This window comes from Anomaloglossus baeobatrachus, chromosome 8, assembly GCF_048569485.1.
Source record: "Anomaloglossus baeobatrachus isolate aAnoBae1 chromosome 8, aAnoBae1.hap1, whole genome shotgun sequence".
Classification (NCBI taxonomy): Eukaryota; Metazoa; Chordata; class Amphibia; order Anura; family Aromobatidae; genus Anomaloglossus; species Anomaloglossus baeobatrachus.
The window spans coordinates 128564091-128591301 of record NC_134360.1 but is presented as its reverse complement, the minus strand read 5'-3'; the positions used below and the strand labels follow the sequence as shown (position 1 = coordinate 128591301).

Below are 27211 nucleotides of genomic sequence, written 5' to 3'. Positions count from 1 at the left end.
AAAACGCATGCCTTTTGGCATGAAAACGCTGCAGTTGAAAACGCTGCTGAAAAGCAGGTAAAAACTCAAAGTGCGGACATAGCCTACTCAGTATTATTTATATTGTGGCAAAATAAGGTTTCTTGCTCCATAACATTTTGCTGCAGTATGAAAGCAAATGGCGGTCTATAATCCCAAATGTGGCACCTATGACTACTACACTTGGTACTAAAAGATCTAAATCCTTTTGTGTTGTCTTGTATAGCTTTGTAGGTGAATGTGAAAAAATTCCATAGTTATTGCTTAAAATCTGACACAATTTAGCTGGTTTATGGCATTAGCCAAGTAAAAGTCCAGTCAATTTCTGCTGCCATCTACAAACGTCTTCTATTTCAGACATTGTGTTCACTTACAACTTTGCAGTCTTCAATCTCATAAGAATTCCTAATGGATGCAGTAAGCTGGAGGGGGGAAATAAGTACAATGGGTTTTATTTGAAAACTATGATTAAAAAAAAGTTGGAAATGCTCACCATGGCAGGCCAAGTGGAAATGACCAAAATGCCGGCTGCAGCAGCCCCACAAATGTAACCGCAAACACCAGGAGAAGAATGGGTATGACTGCCGCGCTGCCATACAAACATCCAGGAGTCTGTCAATAGTGATTTTATTTCTACGCGTTTCAGAGAACCCTCGCTTTCCTCTTCTTTTTTTTTTTTTTTTTTTTTTTTTTTTTTTTTTTATATATTTATTATATATAATTTACACACATTACAAGCACGGCAATCATACCCATTCTTGTTTCCTAATACAAACGTCATACATTTTTATTAGATTTTTGTATTTAAAGGGAACCTGTCAGCAGAAATTTCGCCCAAAACTTAAAAGATTCCCCCTCTGCAGCTCCTGGGCTGCATTCTAGAAAGGTCCCTGTTATGATTGTGCCCCATGTGAGACCAAAATAAAGACTTTATAAAGTGGTACCTTTTTGTATTCAGATACTGTAAATGTGACACGGGGGCGGGCTTTCTGGCGTCAGTTATTCTGCCTCCTGGTCCTGTATGCCGCCCCCCCATCGCTCCTTTCCATAGCTGATGCACCGCCCACTGCTCCAGCCATCCCCGCGCATGCCCAGTGCCAGTCTCACGGGACTGAGCAGTGTGACCGCTGGTGACGTGTGCGCAGGCAAGTGATTATGGGCGGGACTTTGATTGTTATCAGCAAGTACCCACCCATAATCTCGTGAGCGCGCAAACCTCACCAGCGGTCACACTGTGCTCAGGGCAGATGCTAGACTGTATGGGCTGCTTCCAGGGATGAGGTCCCTTTTGTCACGTGATAGTGGCGTGTTCAAAATACTATCACGTGACAAAAGGGACCTCATCCCTGGAAGCGGCCCATACAGTCTAGCATCTACCGTGAGCACAGTGTGACCGCTGGTGAGGTTTGCGCGCTCACGAAATTATGTAGTAAGTGTATCGTATATATTAAAGCTGATCTGTTACCAGATTTCACTGTCAGCTAAAGCACTTATCAAATTCCTTACTTCATCATTATGGGATTTATTTAGCTTTGTGTAAAATTAGTAGCTGTAATAAACAAATAAAAGGAGTTATCCACTATTTCTTATATTGAGGCCCTGTTCAGCAAAAGTCCTCAATATAAGATGGGTTGAGGTCAGTTGCCCTTGCTGACCGGCTGTTTCCAGCTCCGACAATGGTCTGATGTGCATGTAATGGCTGCGTCCGGGTAGCAGAGCCACTACTATTGATGCAGCTGCACGGTTTTCCCCTGACCGACCCCAGAGGTGATGATGGCTGGTTGGTGGGGGTGTTGGACAGCTCAAAACGTCTATAGCTGATCCTAAGAACAGGACCAGCTGATCCTAAGAACAGGACCACACTATGATAGCAGCTGACACTTTAAGTACAAATACATTGTACCAGTACACCATGCTGCAGAAATGGAGTTTATAATCCGATGTCATTCACTTAATTGAAGTCAACAGCCACTAGAGGTAGTCAGACTATCTGAGACCTGTAAGGCTGGAAACACGCCTATGCGTGTAAAATCGGTCCGACTGGGCTGAAATAAACTCGGCTGATTTTAGTTCACGTTAGGTGCAAGTACAACGCAAGTGCTTGTTTTGAATAATTAAATGATTTGACTCGCGTGTGTGATGCGATTGAGATGCATGTTTCCTGCAACATCTTAATAAAATTAATTCGATTACATATGTGTCAGATAATTAACCTTTGGAAATGTGATGTCACATTCATCTGTTGAATAATGAATGAGCGAAGTTACTGCCACACTCGCAAATTAGAATGCTGGTGCGCGTGTGTGATCCTTCTTTAAACGCGCTTCCATAGGAAATCATTGAGAAAAATGGTGAGAGACTCGCAAAAAAGCAGCATGCTGCGATTTTCTTTTTTTTTTTTTTTTTTTTTTTTTTTTTTTATATCCTCAGTCCGATTTGGACTGAATAGCAAATGCGAGCTGAATCATTCACTAACGTGTCCGATTCCAATGTGAGACGTTCTCGCATTGCACTACTGCGAGAAACTCACAAGTGAGAAGCCGGCCTAAGACGCAGCACGTCACACCCAAGTAACCAGCAGTGATGAGGGGAAAGAATACATAGCCAGAGCTTAAATTATATACCGATTCCAATATTAAAGTAGGTATTATACTCAACCATAAGAATTTTTCTACTTTTTATATAAAAATAATGCTTTAATATCTAATGGGGAATCATGAATGGATAAGAAAGTCGGGTTTAACACTGCGCTAAAACCATGAAGCCAAACGATGTGATGAATTCTTTGCTATATTTTCTTTATTTAGGCCAAGTCTACGCGTTTCAAAGGAATGTCCGCCTTCTTATAATGAAAGCTGGGGGCTAAAATAATGCTTTAATATCTAATGAACATACATACATGAATTACATAAAAACAGGGGGGAAAAAAAGGAAGGATGATTAGCCCTGTCCTTTCTCCTGCCTCTACTACGGGGGTCGGCGTCCTACAATTACAGACGCCCCCGTTCCACGACGACTGACCCTGGGTTGCCCTCCCTACTGATTAGTATGTGCATCCCTCTAAAGAATGAATCAACCCCAACAATAGTATCACCACTGTGAGGAAGAGGTGCTCAGTCAATAATGGCTAATTTGTCTGTATCACCAATATGACCTACGGGGATTTGGGGCCTAAGGGTCAGACTGTCAGTCGGTCTGTGTGCTCAGTAACAGATACAGATAAATAAACATATTAGATGATTTGCTATCCAAGAAATGCCAGATTAGTTTTTCAAAGACTGCCCGACGCGTTTCGCCCTTTTAAAATCTAAGGGCTCATCAGGGGCTTTGCAACTGTATCTTGAAAGATATTCCGTTTGGCAATTCTGAAAAAACACAAAATAAATAATGCCCTCATTACAATCCAATAATTATCTCAAAGGTGTCGGTGTATATCAAAACACTACTACTAACCCGTACTGATAAAATCCTTTTCGCCACTCTAAGGGATAAGTGGGATGAAGAAGTATTGCTTCACAGCTAGTGTATCCTGGGATGTATCAGGGCGAGGATATTGCCTATATTGATATACACAATTTGTTAATACCCTCCATGGGTTGACATTCCTATCACTCAGTGTACAGGTGCTCAGAATAATACCTTTCCACGTGATGGTCCTCTTATCCGTAGTCTGTCAATATTGTGCCCAGAGGATAGCTGGACCCTAACAGGAACAGAGAACAACCTATTGCTCATAATTATCAGTAAGAGCTAATTTTGCATAATGTTGTATGACAGTAATAATTCCATACTTGGTCTCAGGCTCCAGATTGGTCTGATTTTCTTGTATATATTTTTCTGTATATTTTTCTATGGGTACTCAATGAGTTCACAACGCCTATAACTTTAAAGTGTGGCCCATGTGATCATCACACCAACAACCTATGAATTAAGGGAGGGCACATGGAATAAGGATTACCAAGATAAAATACAGTACATTGGAACAAGTAAAAGGAGTGGAAATACCTTGCTTAGATCTGAGGGAGTGGATACTTCCAGGTGGTCAATCGCCCTGTAGTAACACTATGCTGGATCAGTACTAACTCCTGCATTAATAGGCAGGGACCAGCAAACCCATAGACCTATATGAAGACATACAATACTTTGTCTATATCACAATTATAGGCCATGCCCAGTACCCCAGAAAATGGCAATATAAACATTAATTAAAAGTTAATTAATTATTAAAAATTAAATACCTGGTTAATATCCCACAATGGTGTAACAGTAATCCCCAGCAGCAGGTGTCTAAGATATAAAAAAGTATGTAGGTCTGTTTTCAATCTTTAAACCTACATTCCCACATGGCATAAGGGGTCCTACCTTTTGAGGTCCGTATGAAGGGTCCCAGGTCTGGTGCTCAGTGATCGCTCACCTAGCTGGACTGAACACCCCATTTAAAGCGGTGTTTGGCGCCATAATCCGGAGAGACAGGAAGTGACGTTACGCCACTTATTCCCCACCTCCTCTGGTTTCCAGTGCTGAGTTCGCGTCATCGCCCGATCATGTGACCGGGTGGTGTGCAACCCTGTTTCCCTTCCATATGTCTTGGAAGTAAAGGTTCCGTGGTGGCAACTGTCCCACGTACTCGCGCATGCGCAATATAAATATCATTCCCGTTCTAAAGGGGAAGTATAAGCGCATGTATAGATGGTTGTAACTTAAGTTATGATTTATTATGGCGTAGTACCCAGGTGTATATAGGTCATTTAACCCTGGAACTATAATCATTTGTTGTCCGGGGTAGTTGGCTCTGATATTCTGTTATGTTAGGACACCTAATATAGATATATAGATGGAAATAATCTACCGTAATGTAACAAATTGGAGGACGAGGGACTAATATAAAGTGTGGTATGTTATTTATATATGTAATAAGTCATAAATGACTAGTTACTAGTAAGTTGAGTACTGTAACTAATGCCCATAACATTCTTATGGGTATATATAATCATTTCTTGAATAGCAAATCATCTAATATGTTTATTTATCTGTATCTGTTACTGAGCACACAGACCGACTGACAGTCTCTGACCCTTAAGGCCCTGTCACACTAAGCAACATCGCTAGCAACATCGCTGCTAACGAACAACTTTTGTGACGTTGCTAGCGATGTTGCTGTGTGTGACATCCAGCAACAACCTGGCCCCTGCTGTGAGGTCGTTGGTTGTTGCTGAATGTCCTGGGCCATTTTTTAGTTGTTGCTGTCCTGCTGTGAAGCACAGATCGCGGTGTGTGACAGCGAGACAGCAACAACTAAATGTGCAGGCAGCAGGAGCCGGCTTCTGCGGAGGCTGGTAACCAATGTAAACATCGGGTAACCAAGAAGCCCTGTCCTTGGTTACCCGATATTTACCTTTACCAGCCTCCGCCGCTCTCACTGTCGGTGCCGGCTCCTGCTCTGTGCACATGTAGCTGCAGGACACATCGGGTTAATTAACCCGATGTGTGCTGTAGCTAGGAGAGCAGGGAGCCAGCGCTAAGCATTGTGCGCTGCTCCCTGCTCTGTGCACATTTAGCTGCAGCACACATCGGGTAATTAACCCGATGTGTGCTGTAACTAGGAGAGCAGGGAGCCAGCGCTCAGTGTGCGCTGCTCCCTGTTCTCTGCTCTGTTCTGTAGCTCCGTGCACTGGTAACCAAGGTAAATATCTGGTTGGTTACCCGATATTTACCTTCGTTACCAAGCGCAGCATCTTCCACGCGGCGCTGGGGGCTGGTTGCTGGTGAGCTCACCAGCAACTCGTGTAGCGACGCTCCAGCGATCCCTGCCAGGTCAGGTTGCTGGTGGGATCGCTGGAGCATCGCAGTGTGACATCTCACCAGCAACCTCCTAGCAACTTACCAGCGATCCCTATCGTTGTTGGGATCGCTGGTAAGTTGCTTAGTGTGACTGGACCTTTAGGCCCCAAATCCCCGTAGGTCATATTGGTGATACAGACAAATTAGCCATTATTGACTGAGCACCTCTTCCTCACAGTGGTGATACTATTGTTGGGGTTGATTCATTCTTTAGAGGGATGCACATACTAATCAGTAGGGAGGGCAACCCAGGGTCAGCCGTCGTGGAACGGGGGCGTCTGTAATTGTAGGACGCCGACCCCCGTAGTAGAGGCAGGAGAAAGGACAGGGCTAATCATCCTTCCTTTTTTTTTCCCCCCTGTTTTTATGTAATTCATGTATGTATGTTCATTAGATATTAATAAAGCATTATTTTTATATAAAAAGTAGAAAAATTCTTATGGTTGAGTACATAGCCAGAGCTGCAACTTTAGTCTAATGATTTCTTCTGTCTGTTGGCAAGACCTCTCGAGTTTCTAGACCCACCCAGCTGGATAATCTGTCTCCTGAATAAGGGTGAGCTCATGAGGAACTTCGCCCCTTCTTATTGCTGTGTAATCACCACTACCCACAGGACATAAGCTCTGCTTTCGTGGTGGTCTTATGATTTGTGGATGATTCATGGTGATGCCTTAACTGTTTTTTCCATTTTGTAAAGTAAGGGAAATTGTTAGGATCTGTAATCAGACGCCTGGAGTAGCCATGTCCGCTTCACTAGTAAAGGAGTGTGAAAAGTGCCACTTCCGATGAGGCTTGTCTCATTTTATTTGAATCTGAAACCTGATCATATATTAGTCCAGATTTCAGATTTGATGGTTTTTGGGATTCATTTCCAGCATGTTGCATATTTTTCAATTTTGGAATTAAATTTTTTTTTTTTTTTTTTTTTTTTTTTTTTAATTTTAAAATCTGCTCATGGTTTGATCCTAGTCACTATTCCCGTGCGTCTCATGTATTGATTGCAGAACCCATGACTATCCTGAGGCCTGTGGTACTTGGACAGCGTGCACATTGAGCCACACTTCTCATGTTGGCTCCTTGTAATCTGTGATCAGTCTCTTGTATTGTACCTGAGGGTTTTGGTGGTCTTCCCTATATCGGCCTTTATTGCCTAATTGCAGTGTGATCCATTCAGTTGCTGACCCGCACCTTGGCTTGTCAGATCCTACCGATGGCAGAGTCTTATAGATGCTCTGTCACATGTTCAAATCCACTTTTGGGAGTAAGACCTAGTGGGAAAAAATTTTTAAAAAAAAAACCAACAAATTGCAAGTTTTCCTAATGAAAAGTGCCACTGTTTTCTTGTATTGCATACTTGACATGATTGATTTTTTTTTTTTTTTTTTTTTTTTTGCAGTTCTCAGAGACATCAATGAACGAGGCCGGGATTTGGAGCAGGTGCTCTCACAATATATAAAGTTTGTGAAGCCAGCCTTTGAAGAATTCTGCCTACCCGTAAGTACACTTAAGTGTGTGTGTGTGTGGTTGTTTTGTTTTGTTTTTTTTTTTTTGTATATCAAAAATACAAAAAAAATCACTTTCTTTGTGAGAAAAGCCCCTTAATGATCTGTTCCTGATTCGGCCCTAAATGCAGAAGGCTGTGTATTTTATACATGTATACTAAGACTAAGTTCCCACATCAGGACGTGTATGCGATTTTTCGCTTCTTCTGCTGGGACTGGCTCCGATCCTGAACATTTGCTTCCTATTCAGTCATTAGTGGGCAGGTGTGCGGTACCCGGCCATGTTCAAAGCTGCGCTGTGCAGAGCAGTAACTCCTGTATTTCTGGCTGACAACATATTGTTGGGTGCCTCACTCCCACTGATGAGCTTGCCTTGATAGGTCATCAGTGTCTGATGTCCTGGATGACCTCTTTAACCCCTTCACGACCTTGGACGGATCTATCCGTCCAGGATCGTGTCCCGTTAAGCCCCGCCCCCTGCCGCGGGCAGGCGGCGTGGATCGGCACACATCAGCTGTTTTCAACAGCTGACATGTGTGCCTGCTAGCCGCGGGTGGAATCGCTTCCACCCGCGGCCATTAACCCCTTAACTCTTGCTGTCAAAGTCTGGCAGCAAGATTTAAATGCGCGCGGCCATGTTTGTTACTTACCACCGCCCCCACCGGAAGTCACGTGTGTTATCACGTGACTATCGGTGGTTGCCATCGTAGCACAGGGTCATGTGATGACGCCTGCTGCTATGATATTTCACTTTAGTTTTCCCTCGGCCGAGAGCAGAGGGAAAACCAAAGTGACTGAATCTGCTGTTTACAGCTGTATTGCTGTGATCAGCAGATAGCGATCGGATTGCTGATCGCTATAGCCCCCTAGGGGGACTAGTAAAATAAAAAAAAATTTTTTAAAAAAAAACCTAAAAGTTCAAATCACCCCCCTTTCCCCCCCCATTAAAAATTAAAGGGTTAAAAAATAAATATACTTATTTGGTATCGCCGCGTTCAGAAATGCTTGATCTATCAAAATATAAAAATTAATTTGATTGGAATTTTTTTGCTACTACGCCGTTTACCAAACGCCAAAATTACGTTTTTTGGTCGCCGCAAGTTTTACGCAAAATGCAATAACAGGCGATCAAAACGTAGCATCTGCGCAAAAATGGTACCATTATAAATGTCAGCTTGAGACGCAAAAAATAAGCCATCACTGAGCCATAGATCCCAAAAAATAACACTACGTGTTTCGGAAAATGGCGCAAAACGTGCGTCACTTTTATTGGACAAACTTGTGAATTTTTTTTAACCCCTTAGATACAAGTAAACCTATACATTTTTGGTGTCTACAAACTCGCACCGACCTGAGGCATCACATAAAACTGATGTATCTATCATATAGTGAACTGTGAATAAAACATCCCAAAAACTATTGTGCGATCACACTTTTTTGCAGTTTTTCCACACTTGGAATTTTTTTGCTGTTTTCCAGTACAATATATGGTAAAACCTATGGTTTCATTTACAAGTACAACTCGTCCCGCAAAACACAAGCCCTCATATGGCAAGATTGACGGAATAATAAAAAAGTTACGGCTCTCTGAAGAAAAGGAACAAAAAACAAAAACTCAAAAAACGGAAAGTGCCCGGGGGCTGAAGGGGTTAACCCTACAGCTGCTGTACCTGGTATGGACAACTAAAGGGATTGGCAGTGTTGGAGCACTTTAGTTTATTAGGTGTGAAAAAAAAGTTTACAACTGAAGTAAATTCTGCAGAATCATAACTTTATTATTCGGTGTTTGCGAAGGTTGGCATGTGGTTATACAAATTTAGTTTTGTCTATCTCTCCTACAAAAAAGTGCAGTGAAAAGGATCAGTCTTCTGTACACACAAATGGCACAAGGGGAAACTGGGCTATCTAGCTGGATAGCTAGCATATATATATATATATATATATAATTACATAGAGCGATCTCATAGTCCACATGTTGGGTTTTTTTTCTGCTTACCAATACCTAGTTTCTATAGGATTTTGTATGGGCCGTCTACTGTTAGTTACACATAGCCAAAACTAACCTACATAGTATATTTTCCTCTATCATGTAGACTATACTGAATGGTTAGAGATGGATAGATGTGTGAGGAATAATATAATTATTCCTTTTAATTACATATCCTTTTAAAACGAATAGAATTAGCGTAATTTTTGGACTATAAGATTTTTTTTTTTTTCTCACAATTGTTGGGAGAAAGTGGGGAGTGCGTCTTAGTCGGAATGTAGGGGTCAGAGTCCATAAGCGGGGAATGAGAGTGGAGCGGGTCATCGGGGGCATGAGCAGGCTGTAGCAGCGCCTGCCGTGACCACGTGGGCCCGCTCATCATAATCATCAGCGCGGGGGGCAGTGAATAAGTATACTCACCAGCCATCGATCCCTGCAGCATCGCTCATCCTCCTGTCTGCCGGCCCGCTGATGTGTGTGGAGAGCGGTGCGCACAGCGATGACATCATCCCTGTGTGCACGACTCCACACAGGTCAGCAGCACTGCTGCTGGCACACACAGGAAGATGAGCGATGCTGCGTGGAGTGAGAGGAAAGGGGAGTATAAATGTTTGTAGGGTGTGGTTTGTGGGGTGTGGTTTTTTTTTTTTTTTTTGTGTGCGCCACAGGATGCAGGCCATATACACAGATGGGGGTATTTATCAGGATGAGGGCATATATAATATATAATATATTATATTCAAGGCAGGAGGATCATTACCAGGATGGGGTACCTTAGTAGAGAATTTGGGGACATTACCCCCATAACAGTGTCAGCAGCAGATCCTTGCCCCAGAAGTGTCATGACCACATTTTTTGCTCTAAAATTTTATTTTCCTATTTTCCTCCTCTAAAACCAGGGTGGGTCTTATAGTCCGAAAAATATGGTACTATTTCAACTTCATGAAAAGTAAGACTTCTCACAACAGATACTTGCACCTCTCAGAATATGACAACACAAATAGAAATACTGACTCACACAATTTATGCTATGCACAAACTTCTCAAAGTATTACGTTTTAAAGTATTAGCTTTGCTGTTTGTTGATCATCTCTAAATCATTAGGATTTTGAGGCTGTCGCTTGGCAACTAGGAACTTCAGCTCCTCCATAACTTTTCTGAGACTGGCTGGGCCACTCAATCACCTAAATGTGCTTCTTTGAGCTACTCCTTTGTTGCCTTGGCTGTATGTTTTGGGTCATCTGTCGAGCTGGAAGACCCAGCCATGACCCATTTTCTTTGTCTCTCCATTGGGAGACCCAGACAATTGGGTGTATAGCTACTGCCTCCGGAGGCCACACAAAGTATTACACTTTAAAAAGTGTAACCCCTCCCCTCTGCCTATACACCCTCCCGTGCATCACGGGCCCATCAGTTTTATGCTTTGTGTTGAAGGAGGCTGACATTCACACAATGCTCCACATTTTAGTCAGCAGCAGCTGCTGATTATATCGGATGGAAGAAAAGAGGGCCCCTAACAGGGCCCCCGGCATGCTCCCTTCTCACCCCACTGAGTCGGCGGTGCTGTTAAGGTTGAGGTACACATTGCGGGTACACAGGCTGGAGCCACATGCCGTTTTTCCTTCCCCATCCCTTAGGGGCTCTGGGTGAAGTGGGATCCTAACCGGTCATCCAGGCACTGGGACCGGGCTCCCTCCGCAGCCCCTGGGGGAATCTGCTGGACAGGAGACTGAGTATCGTCAGGGACATGGCCCTGCATCTACAGGTACTGTGTCCCCTTTGGGACGGTGCATGATGCACCTTGGCCTTCAGACGCTGCAGCGACTGCGGTGTGGTTTTTTGACCGGGACTACCGCGCCGACCGTGCCTGTTTGCCGGCCGCGGTTTTTACTTTAGTCCCCGGCACTTGCGGCCTAGTGTATTAAACTCCCGCCCCTGGCCCTGCCAGTCAGGGGGAAGGGCGGGACGGTCGGTAGGATGCCGACAGTGAGGGCTGGAGCACACTTCGCTGTCCTCCTCCCCCCTCACTGATCACTATGGGGCAAGATTCCCGCACTTTTGTGGTTCCGCCCACGGCTCCCTCCTCCCCTCGGAATGCCGGCAGCCATTGTTATATGGGTCTCAGTATGATGCTGCCGGTGGAGGATCTCAGATTGTGCTCTGCAGCTCTGGGAGAGGGGGTTCCTAACCGGTCGCCATGCACTGGGACCGGGCTCCATCCGCAGCCCCTGGGGGATTCTGACGGACAGGAGACTGGACATCATCAGGGACAGAGCCCTGCATCCATAAGGTACTCTGTGTCCCCCTTGGGACGCTGCATGCAGCACCTGGGTTACAAACGCCGCAGCGGTTGCTGTGTGCTTTGTGAGACCGGGACTACCGCGCCTGTTTGCCGGCCGCGTTTTTAATTTTAGTCCCCGGCTCTTGTGGCCTAGTACCATATACTCCCGTTCCCGGGCCTGCCAGTCAGGGGTAACGACGGGACGGCCGACTGGACGTCGGCAGTGAGGGCTGGAGCATACTTGGTATCCTCCTCCCCCCTCACTGAGCACTGTGGGGCACCAGTTTCCCAAGCAGGTGCTGATATATATATATATATATATGTATGTATGTATGTATGTATGTATGTATGTATGTATGTATGTATGTATGTATGTATGTATGTATGTATGTATGTATGTATGTATGTATGTATGTATGTATGTATGTATGTATGTATGTATGTATGTATGTGTGTGTGTGTGTGTGTGTGTGTGTGTGTGTGTGTGTATAGATAGATAGATATATATATATATATATATATATATATATATATATATATATATATATATATATATATATATATATATATATATATATATATATATATATATATATATATATATATATATATATATATATATATATATATATATATATATATATATATATATATATATATATATATATATATATATATATATATATATATATATATATATATATATATATATATATATATATATTTTTATATGATTTCACTGTTCGGCAGCACTATTTGCTTTTGGCTATATACCCTCACTGATTACTCTAAGAGGTGACAACAGCAGGTCGTCCGCAAACAGTAAGGGTGCCAAGGCACAGGCTTTCTTGCAACCTGTACCTTTTGTGCGGCTATATTGCCGGCAGGTTCCACCTATCATTGTGTGCAATGCTTGGCCCCTGGGGCACTCACTCAGCCGGAGCCTCCGGCACTGGTGGGACCCTCGGCTCAGGTGGTACCACCGGTTTTCACTACACAGATGGCAGGGACAGAGTTTGCACGTTTGACTGAGCAACTCTCTGAGTCGCTTTCACATTCCATGGCCCAGTCTATGGACAGAGGGGCTGCTAAGATTCTGGAAGCTTGCAGTCCAGACCGGTAACACAGGGCCAGGGCGCTGTGAGTTCATCGCTCCCAGGCCCCTCTGGGTCGGTACAACAAGGGGCTCCTGGGGTAACACCCAGATCCCACGGTGAGAACTCCGACACGGACCGCGGCCTCAGACAGGCTAAGCGGGCTCGCTGGGAACCTTCCACGACTTCATCACGCTGTTCGGGGTCTCGGCTTGAGGAGAATGAAGCGGAGGTCGCAGCTCAGGGCTCTGACCCTGATGTTGCTCTCAATCTGGATACACCTGAAGGGGACGCCATAGTAAATGTCCTTATAGCGTCCATCATCCAGGTGCTAGACCTCTCTCCCCCATCTTCTCCTATGGAGGAGTTGGCTTCACAGCGGGAGAAACACCAGTTTAGGTTTCCCAAACGTACACGGAGTGCGGTTTTCGATCACTCTAACTCCAGAGAGGCTATCCAGAAGCACAGAACTTTCCGGACAAGCGCTTTACTAAGCGCCTTAATGACACACGTTACCCTTTTTTCCCCCTGACGTAGTTAAGGGTTGGGCTCAGTGTCACAAGGTGGATCCTCCAGTCTCCAGACTGGCGGCTAGATCCGTAGTATTAGTGGCAGATGGTTCATCTCTCATGGATGCCACTGACAGGCAAATAAAGCTTATGATGAGATCCATCTATGAAGCCATAGGCGCATGTTTTGCTCCGGCCTTCGCAGCCGTGAGGGCACTCCAAGCTATCTCAGCTTCTCTGGCTGAGATTAATGCGGTCGCACGTACCTTTGCCCCGCAGGTTGTGTCCTTGGCTTCTCAAGCGTAGGTTTTTTCGTCCTACGCCATGAACGCCGTTCCTGGACTCTGCGAGCCGTACAGCGGTAGCATCCACCAATTCGGTGGCAGCCCGCAGGGCCATGTGGCTACGTGAATGGAAGGCAAACTCTGCTTCCAAGAAGTTCTTAACCGGTTTGCCATTTTCTGGCGACCGTTTGTTTGACGGGCAATTGGATGAAATTATTAAACAGTCCAAGGGAAAGGACTCGTCCTTACCCCAGTCCAAACCAAACAGACCTCAGCAGCGAAAAATACAATCGAGGTTTCGGTCGTTTCGGTACTCAGCCAAGTTCCGTTCCTCCGTGTCCAACAGGTCAGAGGAGGGCCAGAGGAACTCTTCTGCATGGCGGTCTAAGTCACGTCTTACAAAGACCGCCGGAGGAACCGCCTCCAAGGCGGCTTCCTCATGACTTCGGCCTCACCAAGACCGCGTCCTCGGTCGGTGGCAGGCTCTCCCACTTTTGCGATGCCTGGTGGGCACATGTCCAAAACCGATGGGTGAGAGACATTCTGTCTCACGGTTACAGGATAGAGATCAGCTCTCGTCCTCCGACTCGTTTCTTCAGAACATCTCCGCCCCCCGAGCGAACCGGTGCATTTTTTCAGCCGGTGAACTCTGACGGCAGATGGAGTTGTGATCCCCGTTCCGCTTCAAGAACGTGGTCGCGGCTTTACTCCAACTTGTTCGGGGTACCAAAAAAGGACGGATCATTCCGTTCAGTTCTGGGCCTCATTCTGCTCAACAGACACGTGAGAACCAGACTTTTTCGGATGAAATCTCTCCGCTCTGTCATCTTCTCGATCCCAAGGAGACTTCCTAGCATCAATCGACATCAGGGATGCTTATCTCCATGTTCCGATTGCACCAGAGCATCAACGCGCCTTGTGTTTCACCATCCGGGACGAACACTTTCAGCTTGTGGCTCTGCCTTTCGGCCTGGCGACAGCCCCACGGGGCTTCACCAAGGTCATGGCATCAGTGGTGGCGGGCCTACACTCTCCGGGACACTCGGTGATCCCTGTCTTAGACGATCTCCTAAGTCAAGACACCCTCTCGGGTGGCATGTCAACTCGGTCCGAACATTGCTCTGGAGACTCTCCACAGGTTAGGTTGGATCATCAATTCCCCAAAGTAAAAATTGACACCGACCCAATCACTGACTTACCTCTTGATGGAGTTTCATTCTCTCTGAGATAGTGAAGCTTCCGCTGGACAAACAGCGTTCGTTGCAGACAGGGGTGCACTCTCTCCTTCGGGCTCAGTCACAACCCTTGAGGCGCCCCACGCGCTTCCTAGGGAAGATGGTGGCAGCAATGGAGGCAGTTCCCTTTGCGCAGTATTCATCTGCGTCCACTCCAATGGCACATTCTCCGCAAATGGGACAGGAGGTCGACGTCCCTAGACAGGAACGTCTCTCTTTCTCTGGCAGCCAAAACCTCTCTTCAGTGGTTGCTTCTTATCTTCTTGTCGAAAGAAAAATCCTTCCTGCTCCCATCCTGGGCGGACGAGAGTGTCAGGGTGGACAGCGGTTTTCCTCCACCACAGGGCTCAGGGAACCTGGACTCCGACAGAGTCCTCCCTTCAGATCAATGTTCTGGAATTAAGGGCAGTGTAGCTAGCCCTACAGGCGTTCCAGCGGTGGCTGGACGGCAGGCAGATCCGGATACAGTCGGACGACGCCACGGCGGTCGCGTACATCAACCACCAGCACAGAGCGCTGGCGGCGGACGCATCAGTTCAGAACTGGTCGCAATTTCGACTGCCTTATGTATTGCCCCCTCTGGCACTGCTGCCCAGAGTGTCATTCAAAATCGGGTCCGACTGCCGCCGCGCCATCCTCGTTGCTCTACACTGGCCGAGGAGGTCGTGATACCTGGATCTGTGGCACCTTACGGTGGGTCGACCGTGGGCACTCCCGGAACGACCAGACTTGCTGTCTCAAGGGCCATTTTCCATCTGAATTCTGCGGCCTTCAACCTCACTGCGTGGCCATTGTGGCCTGGCTCTTAGTGTCCTCGGAGTTATCTCTATCACGCCTTTGGCAGAAGGTGGTCTTCCTAGTGGCAGGCGCATCACTTCGGAGAGTGTCGGAGCTAGCAGCGCTATCATGCAAAGCCCCCTCCCTGGTGTTACGCCAGGACGAGGTGGCCCTGCGTCCGGTCCCGGAATTCCTACTTAAGGTGGTATCCCCCTTTTTCTTCTCAATCAGGATATCTCCTTACCTTCTTTTGGCTCATCCAGTTCACCAGTGTGAAAAGGATTTGCACTTCTTAGATTTTGGGAGAGCACTTCGGCTCTACATTTCGCACACTGCGCCCCTGCGCCGTTCTGATGCGCTCCTTGTCCTTGTCGCTAGCCAGCGTAAGGGGTCGTAGGCTTCCAAGTTAACCTTGGCTCGGTGGATCAAGGAACGGATTCTTGAAGTCTACCGTCTTCGGGGCTTCCGAGTCCTTTAGGACTGAAAGCCCATTCTACCAGAGCCGTAGGGGCATCCTGGGCATTGCGTCACCAGGCTACGGCTCAGCAGGTGTGTCAGCACTACCTGGGCGAGTCTGCACACTTTCACGAAACACTATCAGGTTCATGCCTATGCGGCGGCAGATGCCAGCCTAGGTAGGCGAGTCCTTCAGGAGGAGGTTGCTCACCTGTAAGAGAGGGCCGTTTTTTTTTCGGCTCTTTTTATCGAGGTATTCTTTTACCCACCCAGGGACTGCTTTTGGACATCCCAATTGTCTGGGTCTCCCAATGGAGCGACAAAGAAGGGAATTTTGTTTACTTACCGTAAATTCCTTTTCTTCTAGCTCCAATTGGGAGACCCAGCACCCGCCCCTGTTCCCTTCGGGCTGTTCTTTTGTGTACACATGTTGTTCATGTTGAATTGTTATTTGGTTCATGGTTTCAGTTCTCCGAACATCCTTCGGATTGAGTTTTTTACCTTAGACCAATTTTTAAGTTTCCTCCTTCCTGCTTTGGCACCAAAACTGATGGGCCCGTGATGCACGGGAGGGTGTATAGGCAGAGGGGAGGGGTTACACTTTTTAAAGTGTAATACTTTGTGTGGCCTCCGGAGGCAGTAGCTATACACCCAATTGTCTGGGTCTCCCAATTGGAGCTAGAAGAAAAGGAATTTACGGTAAGTAAACAAAATTCCCTTCTTTAATGTCCTGGTGGAGGGAAGGAGATTGTCACTTTAGGATTTTACGATACATGGCTCCATTCATTGTCCCATTGATGCGGTGAAGTAGTCCTGTGCCCTTAGCAGAGAAACACCCCCAAAACATAATGTTTCCACCTCCATGCTTGGCAGTGGGGACGGTGTTCTTTGGGTCATAGGCAGCATTTCTCTTCCTCCAAACATGGCGAGTTGAGTTAATGCCAAAGAGCTCAATTTTTGTCTCCTCTGACCACAGCACCTTCTCCCAATCACTCTCAGAATCATCCAGGTGTTCATTGTGCAGGCCTGTCTAAAGTTTGCCATGTGCCTTCTTGAGCACTGGGACTTTGCGGGCACTGCAGGATTTTAAGCCATTATGGTTAAAAAATTGTTTAAAAGAACCGAAGTCCTCAGTGGTTGATACCTTTTTTAATGGCTAACTGAAAAGATGGTAATGGCAATCTTTCGAGACTACTCAGGTCTCTTCATCAGGCATGGTATAACACAAAATCTGAAGAGTCACATATTTATACACAACAGAACATAGAATGGGGCAGTAAAAAAAAAAAAAAAAAAGTTACATGAAACAGAACTATCACTATGGCAGGGGGCAAACTGTTGTGGCCATAAATATTGCTGCAGTTCAGTGTGAAAGTTTTATTGTCCTCTGATTAGAGTCTGGTCCGGGCTGTGACACGCTCGAATGGTCAGAGGAGCACATCTCTTAACTGATGTAAAAAGACATGAATCCATGAGACACATTCATTCCTACTCTGAATGTGTGAAAGGTCATCATAAGTTTGTACTCCCATAGTCTCCTATCTCTCTTGGACTTGAAATTTCCTTTCAATACCAGCAGTTTCATGTCCATGATGCTGTGGTCTGGGTAACAAAAATGTTTGGCCACAGGTAGATCTTTTCTTTTTTCCATACAATTAAGGAAAAAAGAATTTTAAACAATTTTTTATCTATACTGGCTAACACGGTACAAAGTTATATTTTACCTGTATCAAAAGCCATTATGGTGTAATGTGTTACCAATGGTTTTCTTGGTGACAGTGGTCACAGCTGCCTTGAGATAATTAAGAAGTTCCCCACCGTATAGTTTTAGGCTGATCTGTCACTTTCTTCATGATCCTGGATACCCCATGAGGTGAGATTTTGCATGGAGCCCCCGATCGATGTCAATTGACACTCCTTTTGTACTTTTTTTCAATGTTCTTACTATTGCACCAGCAGTTTCTCCTTCTCTCCCAGCGTCTTACTTTTGGTTTTGTAGCCCATTCCAGCCTTGTGCAGGTCTATCCTTAGAAAGGTCTTTGGTCTTGCCCATGTTGTAGAGATTAGAGTCTGAGTGATTCATAGTATCATAGTATCATAGTTTTTAAGGTTGAAGGGAGACTCTAAGTCCATCTAGTTCAACCCGTAGCCTAACATGTTGATCCAGAGGAAGGCAAAAAAAAAACCCAATGTGGCAAACAAGTTCCAATGGGGAAAAAATTTCCTTCCTGACTCCACATACGGCAATCACACTAGTTCCCTGGATCAATACCCTGTCATAAAATCTAATATACATAACTGGTAATATTAAATTTTTCAAGAAAGGCGTCCAGGCTCTGCTTAAATGTTAGTAGTGAATCACTCATTACAACATCATGCGGCAGAGAGTTCCATAGTCTCACTGCTCGTACAGTAAAGAATCCTCGTCTGTGATTATGATTAAACCTTCTTTACTCAAGACGTAGCGGATGCTCCTGTGTTCCAGTCGCAGGCCTAGGTGTAAAAAGATCTTTGGAAAGGTCTCTGTACTGTCCCCTCATATATTTATACATTGTGATTTAGATCCCCCCTAAGCCTTCGTTTTTCCAAACTAAATAACCCCAAGTTTAATAACCTGTCTTGGTATTGCAGCCCACCCATTCCTCTAATAATCTTGGTGGCTCTTCTCTGCACCCTCTCCAGTTCAGCTATGTCCTTCTTATATATCGGTGACCAGAATTGATTAATGAAGTCTGTGGACAGGAGTCTTTTATACAAAGGACAATGTAAGACAGCTGTCTGTAATGCAGGTAACGAGTTGATTAGGAACGTCTTAAGTGGTCTGTAGGAGCCACAACTTGTAATGGTTGGTAGGGGATCAAATACTTATTAATCTCTGCAAAATGCAAACTTATGCAATGTGATTTTTCTGGATTTTATTTTGGAAATTCTCTTACTGTTAAAATTAACCCACCCTTAAAATTATAGACTGTTCATGTCTGTCAGTGGGCAAACTTACAAAATCAGCAAAGAATCAAAGAATTATTTCTTTCACTGTAAGGCTGTGTCCACGGGAGAATGTAGCTGTGGATTTTTCTGCATCAAAATCCGCAGCTTTCCCGCAAAATCTGCACCTTTTCAAAGGTGCGGATTTACCGCGGAATTGCTGCGGATTTTGGTGTGGATTTTTTTTTTTTTCTTCCCAATTTTAAAGCCAAAATCCGGATGAAAATCCGCAACAATAATTGACATGTTGCAGATTTTTCCAGATCAAAATCCGCACGAAATCCGCTGCGGAAAAATCCGCAGCGTGGGCACAGCATTTCCAATATGCCATAGAAATGGCTGGGAAATACCTGAACTGCAGATTTTCAGGAAATCCGCGGCTTTTCCGCGAGAAATCCGCGCATTTTCCGCAACATGGGCACATAGCCTAAGTATATCAAAGCTTTGACAAAGCAAAATACCAGGCAGTATCAAAACCAGCTTTAAATAAAGCCTAACCCACCAAACCGAGGCAAAAAAAATCCGCAGCTTCAAAATAATCCAATAAAAATGCAAGTAACTGAATTTACATAATTGATTGAAGAAATTCTGCGACATCAAATCACTAAAAGCCTTTTGGTAAAAAAGCTAAAATGTTAGGTCATGCAGGACAAAGTAGGCCTCGTCCGTGGTGGTGCAGTCACTGGTGTATAGTGGACTCCGTGTGCCTTACTAGAACTCCTAAGAGACAGCGGTCACAGATGAGCTGTGGGCATGAGCGCTGAATGCATTTTATAACCCCTTTACCCCTTTATTGTATCCTAGACCAAGAAATATGCTGATGTGATCATTCCCAGAGGCGCTGACAACCTGGGTAAGTAGCGGGAGTTAATTTTAAGCCAAGTGGGGCACATTAAAATGTGGGCTATGTGCCCATGGGACTCTGTATCTGCGGATTTTTCTGCAGCTAAATCCGCAGCATTCTCCCGGAATCCGCACCTTTTCATAGGTGCTGATTTTGTGCGGATTTGTTGCAGATATGACGCTGATTTCATTGCGGATTTTGCGATTTTTACATTCAATTGAATAGGCAAAATCCACAGGTAAATCCGCAACAATAATTGACATGCTGCAGATTTTTCCGCACGGACATCCGCATGATTTCCGCTGCGGAAAAATCCACAGCGTGGGCACAGCATTTCCCAAATGCCATAGAAATGGCTGGGGAGTAGCTGTGCTGCAGATTTCTGAGAAATCCGCGGCAAAATCCGCGCATTTTCCGCAGCGTGGGCACATAGCCTCAAAGGGTTAGCCACCATTTTGGCCTTAAAGGAGAATCAACCATCAGGATTTGCACATATAAAATAAAGGCAGTGCCATGCTGGCGCTAGGATGGTGAATCAATAGGAGCTTTCATTGCAGTAAAAATTTGTATAAGGTTCAGAAAATCTGTGCAGCGGGGCCGGACTATGTGGATCCCTCTTATTATTCCTTCCCCATGTAGTTTCATGGCCTCTGTGTAAATTAATTCCCTTCCCCCCCCCCCCCCCCCCTCCCCCCTCCCAATCATCGCCACCATTGTAATCATGGCCAGCGTTTGCACGGTATACGCTTGAAGTATTTCAGTCCCTTCAATGAGATGGTTCCGGAGCACAAATGCAGTAAGCACCTAGCCTCTGTTACAAACCGCCATTCAGAACGAGCTCACTGACAGATTACCAGTTAACTTAATCTGCAGCCAGCAGTAAACTATGCAACAGAGGCTGTAAAGACAATTTCTGCAAAAGATTTAACAAAGCCCAGTTGTAAAAAAAAAAAATATATCTCCCCCAGTACATGCAATCAAGTGAGAGTGGGGAAAAAGTCTCTAATGGTTGACAACCACATGAGACCAACCTTTTTTGCAATATTTTTTTTATTTTTTTTTTCTAATTAACTAAAGCTAGCATGGTGATCAGCCGCCCGTCACCTGGGGGTGCCGCATCTGCTGCTGCGCATCTAGCTTGCTAGAATTGAAGATGAAAAAATCCAGCACCAGCGTATAAAATTTAGAAATGTATTAGTATAAAATTAAATTAGGGCATGTACAGAGCAAGGAAATGTCAACGTGTTTTAAGCAAAAAAGCTTATTCATGATTGAGCTTTTGTTTTTTTTTTTTTTTGCTTGAAACACTTTGACATTTCCTTGCTCTGCACATGCCCTAATATTTTTCTTATGGGCGCTTTAATTTCATACTAATTTCTAAATTTTCGACGTTGGCGTTCAATTTTTGCTGCTTACCTGTGAGCTGGATCAGGTTGTCCGTGCACCGCTACCCCTAACATTTCCTCCAGTGAGCTGCTGCTTCTCCTTTTAGATAGGACTTCTTGCTAGAACCTTCACCACAAGGAAACAAAAAAAAAATCCTGTGCACAATTCTGAAATATATAGATATGTAGTGTTTTGTGTTTTTATATGAAACGTATTTACTATTTTATATATTTATTTATTTTTTCTTTTCTTTTTTTTTTTTTTTTTTTTTTTTTCTTTTTCCTGGCACAGTTGCAATCAACTTGATTGTTCAGCACATCCAGGATATTTTAAATGGTGGATTAACGAAGCGTCAGAGCAATGGTTGTATGAACGGTTACAGCAGCCATCGGAGCAGGCATTCCTCAGAGTCCAGCAGCAGCCGACCTCACTAAAATGCCAGCCGTGTACAAGCAAACCAATACGTGTTCCTTGCAGCTCTGCCATGAAGAGACTACAATCGAGGCTTTACTTGGAGCAAAATGTTTTCTTCCGGCATATTTACATGCTGACAAGTGCTCTGCAAGAAAAGTATTACTTGACTACTGCAACTAGAACCAAACCTGCTGGATGTTCCTGGCGGCTGTGCAGGGGTTGACTCAGTGGCTTAATACGCTGATGGTGAGGGTTTTTTTTTATTTTTCTTTTTTTTTCTTTTTTTTTTTTTCCCTTTTTTAACTTCGAATTAGGGAAATGGTATGGTGGCTACGGTTATCAAAACTTGAACGCTCAGTGACTACTGTAAGATGAAACTCATCCATCTTGTGGAATCCAATATTTGTATTTTTTGTTCTCAATGTGAATTTCTGTACAATACAGTAATTTTCCACAAAAGTATTTTCAAAGGTTTTTGAATTCAAAGTGTTCATTGAGAGAAAATTGTGAGTGTATTGGGTTATACCTGGAATCTGAATTGTCAGCATGGAAGTTTCATTTTGATTCTATTTGTTTCAGCCTTTTAAACAAGGGTTTAATATGACCGGCGATTCCTACCTTGGCAGACCAAAACCCTTGCCCTTCTCGCGTGCCAGTGGTGTGGATAATTGGGGAAATTCAAGTTTCATTGTTTTTGAAGTTGGCAAATATTTATTGTATTTACTTTGTCATGTGATATTGCTTATCTTATTATATATTTTTTTTTTTTTTTTTTTTAATCTTTACTGACATTACTCTTTTGTGGATCAAGTTATACAATCTAATGTTTGGGTGCCACAAATATAAAAGTAAAAACGTTGGAATAAAAAAAAATAAAGTTTTACTTGAATGATCTGTTATTGTATTATGGATTGCAATGTGTGTATACATAATGTATATTATAATTTGTGAAGGCTTCAGCCTTCCCTCCAAGTGTGTGTGTGTGTGTGTGTGTGTGTGTGTGTGTGTGTGTGTGTTTTAAAATTGATATAGATGGATCTCTTCATATTTATGCCTTATTCAGTAAAGTGAAGGTTGGCATCTGGTTGTTGTGAACATGGCCTGCAACAAAAAAAAATCACTGTCTAACCCTGCTTGTGAGGTGCTGTATGGGGAAATAGAGCGAAAGACCAAAAGTGATGGGAAGAAACTGTCTAGGGGAGGGGGAGATAGTGACCCCTGATAAAACCTTTCGCTGTTCCCCTGACATCTCTAGATGGGTATGGAATCTATTTGCCAAGCAGGATACCTGGCCCTGCCTGACTCTGACCTGGGCAATGAACAGGTGTGATAGGCACTAGAAAACCCTACTAAGTCCTAAAGCGTGCATACAGGGGAAAGCGAACAAACAACTTCTTTCTAAGGTGAGTTGAGGAGAGGAATAGCAACATGCAACACAATTTCTCCAGAAGATTACAAGCCGGACGGTATAAAAATTTTTTTACTCACCAGCAGCATACCAAGGATAAATACAGGCATATAAAGATGCAGAGGGATAATTATTAACAGCTGATAGGATCCTGCTGAGATCTTTTCCTAAAGGGGAAAGACTAAACCTTAACAGAGAAGACACATATACCATCCTTTCCACTATCGTGTGAATTATCAAGGAGCATTTTGTTTGGCCGGACACCACAGGGTTGTTTGTCAACTATGACACTTTACATGACACTTTACATTTTCACCCTAAGTGTTGAGGTGCATGCACACCATACAAATTTGACCGCAATACACGGACTAGCTGGGAGGTCTCCCAGCCCAACTGTGACAGTTATATAGAAATGTAAGAAGCTGTAGAAGTCTGGTCGGGAGACCTGCTGGACAGTTCGTGCGTTTCGGTCTGATCTGTCTAAATTTTATACGGTTGTCTGAATTAATCCTTATTCTTGCAGTCAGTACTGTCAACCTTATTTGAAGTCTATTTCATAATTTGGCATTTGGAAAACTGTTGTTACAGCTAGAAAAATAAAAACCTAGGAATTCCATGAAAAAAAGATCTCCCTTTTCTAACTTTTAACTGCTTATTGGAAAGAATAAATGACCAAACTGGAATTTTGTTTTTATATCGTGGTCTGTAACAACCAGAACTATAAAGACTACCTATTGCCAGTCTGGAGATGTTAAGTATATTTAAAGGTCATGCAGCCGAATGTGATTAGTCAGAAAAATTGACATAAAACGTGTTGGGAATGGTCCCTAAGAAGGGCTTTACTTTTACGGCAACTTCAATGTTGTAGGATCATGGAATCCTGAGTCCTCTTGCAGGAAAAGAACTCTCTCTTTGCACTAATCATTTGGAAACCACTCAGTGCAAAGCCAAGATCTGACATTGGTCACTGCGGTACAAAGGTTGTGAATGTGGCGCTGGTCACTGTGATAGCAGGGTTGGGAATTTCAAAAAAGAATTGCTGTATGTTGGGATCAACCTATGAGACTTTGTTCAAATCAACAAATATATAATTTATTGGTACAAATGTTATGCATACAAAATATTCACACGGAGCAGTGAAAAGGCTAAAAACATTTAAAATATAGATATTCAACAAACACCCCAAAACACAGTCCCATGTTAAGAACCGACACAAAGATCCTGAAAAAAAACTGTACTACACGTACCAATTAATATTTGCAGGCATAAGTGCAGGATTTGTGTATAAATTGTCACTGTACCAATATGCCGTATAGTACCCTATCTGGCACCACCATCAAGAAGTACAATATAATAGGTACAAAATGCTAGCAGAAAAAGTGATGAAAGGAACCTTATAATAAGGAAATCAATATACCAAACTCAATGCCTACCTGAATAAGTCACTGACTAACCAAGTTCGTCCAGAAAATCATCATCAAGATTTATTACCACCTGCTGGAAGCCCCAAAAGTAAGGTGGTGTGGGGTGTCAGGATCGGCGCAAGTATGGGGTGTTTCCCCACGCATATGGCCACTGGAGATGTGGCTTCCTCAAGGGCCAGAAAATAACCATCACAACACCGTTTAAAGTGCTATTTATCCCAGGAGTCGAGCAATTATCAGCTGTACCTAATCATGCTAGCGCGCAGCATGCAATGTTTAGCTGACACCCGGAAATAATCAGGTCCGTGCAATGAAGACAGGCGGCACGTATCCCTATGTGGGTAACTGAGTATGTGCGTGATAGGAAAAGATCAACGGTGGGAAAATCAACCTCACCATGTGCACTCCTACTTGCATAATACAATAAATTGTTATATATTTCCCCACACAATAGTCCACCTAGATTCTATGTCTACCAAAAGATAAAGTATATTCTTGGACAACCTGTATTATCGGCGGACTGCCAGCAATGCGCATGTCTTGTAACCTAGTGACACGGGTAAATGGGTCAGAGTCCAGACGTAAACCACCACAATACATCGCACAAGCCTGTAAAGACCCAGTCGGCGCACATGTACATGTCGGACGAAGCTTGCCATATATCACAGTGTCAACAAGTAACACCAACTTATAAGTGTATACACATTATCACACGTATATAGACTGGATTTAAACATGGAAAAAAGGCTATCAATTTTGTGAATATCCAACACTGAACCAGCCTATATACCAGGGTCTGCTTATGAGCATAGTTTGTTCGGGTATGTTTCACACACACCCTAGAGAATTAACGCAAGTGCAGAAAATTAAAAAAAAAAATTCCCCTTGAAAAAATTAAAAAAATCTTTTTTTTCTCCCCCCTTTTCTCCTTCCTCTTTTTTTCAAAACAAGGGGGAGATCTAAAATATTCTCAACCCGATCATAATAGCCAACATAACTGAGGGTGGGAACCGCATTCATGATACAGAAAGACTGAATTAATGGCGAACTACATGTAATCATCCATTACATTACAAATCTATCCAGTAATCCGTATAAAATACAATCTCATTAATTTGAATTGTTTATCATCAATATAGTAAGTGACATATATGTGAAAAGCGTTCTGTCTATACCAGTATCTAACGCGGTATATGAATAATGTGAACAAACTCATATCCCATGTCTAGTAGCCTAGGGCCAATCTCCCTGATGTATCTAAGTAGAAGTAATTTCACTTCCATTAAATCTCCCCTACACGATAATATGGAGATAATCGTCGCAACTACAAAGTGAACCAATTGTACTGATCACCATAAGGTCTCTCGCGTAACTACTGATACAAATTTCATATGGAATTTCTTATACTCAGAGATAATTATTCCTGATTTAGACAAAATACACATCAATACATGCATACAGAAATGAGATTAATCACAGAGCATAGATGTAAATTTAACACTGCATGCCAAAAAATAAATGATAGTGCCAGATAACGACAAATAATAGTCCTCATTAATAAAAATATATTTAATAGATATCCATCCATTAGACGTGTCCAGATAACTCCACCTTCCTTATTCAGAGCTCAAATCCATATCCAATATCCGTAACATCATCACATGAGCTACAGGGAAAGGAAACAAAAATAGTTCACAAGTTTACATTGTTTTGTAAAAACCGGTATATAGGAGTTCCTCAAGTCCCTGTGGAACCAGACTCCGTAATTCTAAAATATGTCTGGACTCACGGCACAGCAGTTCCTTGCTGAAATCAGCCCCTCGAATGTTTGGGCTGACAGAGTCGACCATAATGCTCTAGGACGTGCCGAATGATGTTCCAAAAAATGCGATGCCACTGATGAAATACTCTTACCTTTTTCTTTATCTGTCCTGGCTGTGCCGATATTTGATAGGTGTTGCTGCAATCTTCTGCGTAATTCCTGCATTGTCTGTCCTATGTACAATTTTGGGCAAGCACATATTAACACATAAATGACAATTCGTGAGCAACAATTATGGAATCTCCTGGCCCTAATGATTCTGGGGATGATATATAATTCCACATTATCAGGCCACCATAAATGGACAAACGTTACACGACCCACATGGGTACATACCCTTTAACCTTGTTCCTGAGCCTGTTCTGGTCACTGGTCTTCTAAAGTGGCTCTTTGTCAAAAGGCTCTTCAGATTTTCAGCTCGCCTTGCAATCAGCGTGGGTCGTGCAGAGATATGATGTACCAATCTCTCGTCGCTCTGTAAAATGCCCCAATTACGGTCCAAAATGTTCAAATGTCTTCCACTGTATTGTAAGTCGTAAGTCAAATTTACAGTGTTTGGCTGGTTTTTCTTCCTTGTGACCCAAAGTTCGGACCTATTTACATTCCTAGAGAACTGAAAAGCCCCTGATACCACTTTCTGTGGGTATCCTCTTTTGTCTCTGAGTCAGGTCCAGGGCGTGATGATTAAAATCCTCTAGGCTACTGCAGTTTCTTCTGATACGAATATATTGTCCCTTGGGGATCCCTCTGCGAACATGGGGAGGATGAAAACTCAAGTAATGTAGAATGTTATTCGTAGCTGTCACTTTACGATGGATGGAGGTGACCAATTTACAATCATCCACAGAGATCTTCAAATCCAAAAATTCAACTGATACATCTGAAATTGTCGAGGTCAGTTTGATATGATAGGGGTTGCCATTCAATACAGCAATGAACTCCTC

General features: G+C 43.7%; 1 protein-coding gene across 2 annotated transcripts in view; it reads left to right on the top strand.

Moving 5' to 3' along the window:
• The window catches only part of UCK2 (uridine-cytidine kinase 2), an 84239-nt gene extending 61732 nt beyond the window's left edge, over positions 1-22507 (top strand). For both annotated transcript variants that reach the window (XM_075321991.1, XM_075321992.1), the window contains exons 5-7: positions 7256-7353; positions 19774-19822; positions 21491-22507. In XM_075321991.1, coding sequence (XP_075178106.1) covers positions 7256-7353; positions 19774-19822; positions 21491-21633 — 290 coding nt within the window. In that variant the 3' untranslated portion in view covers positions 21634-22507. The remainder of the gene's footprint in view (positions 1-7255; positions 7354-19773; positions 19823-21490) is intronic.
• Positions 22508-27211: the final 4704 nt, after the last annotated feature.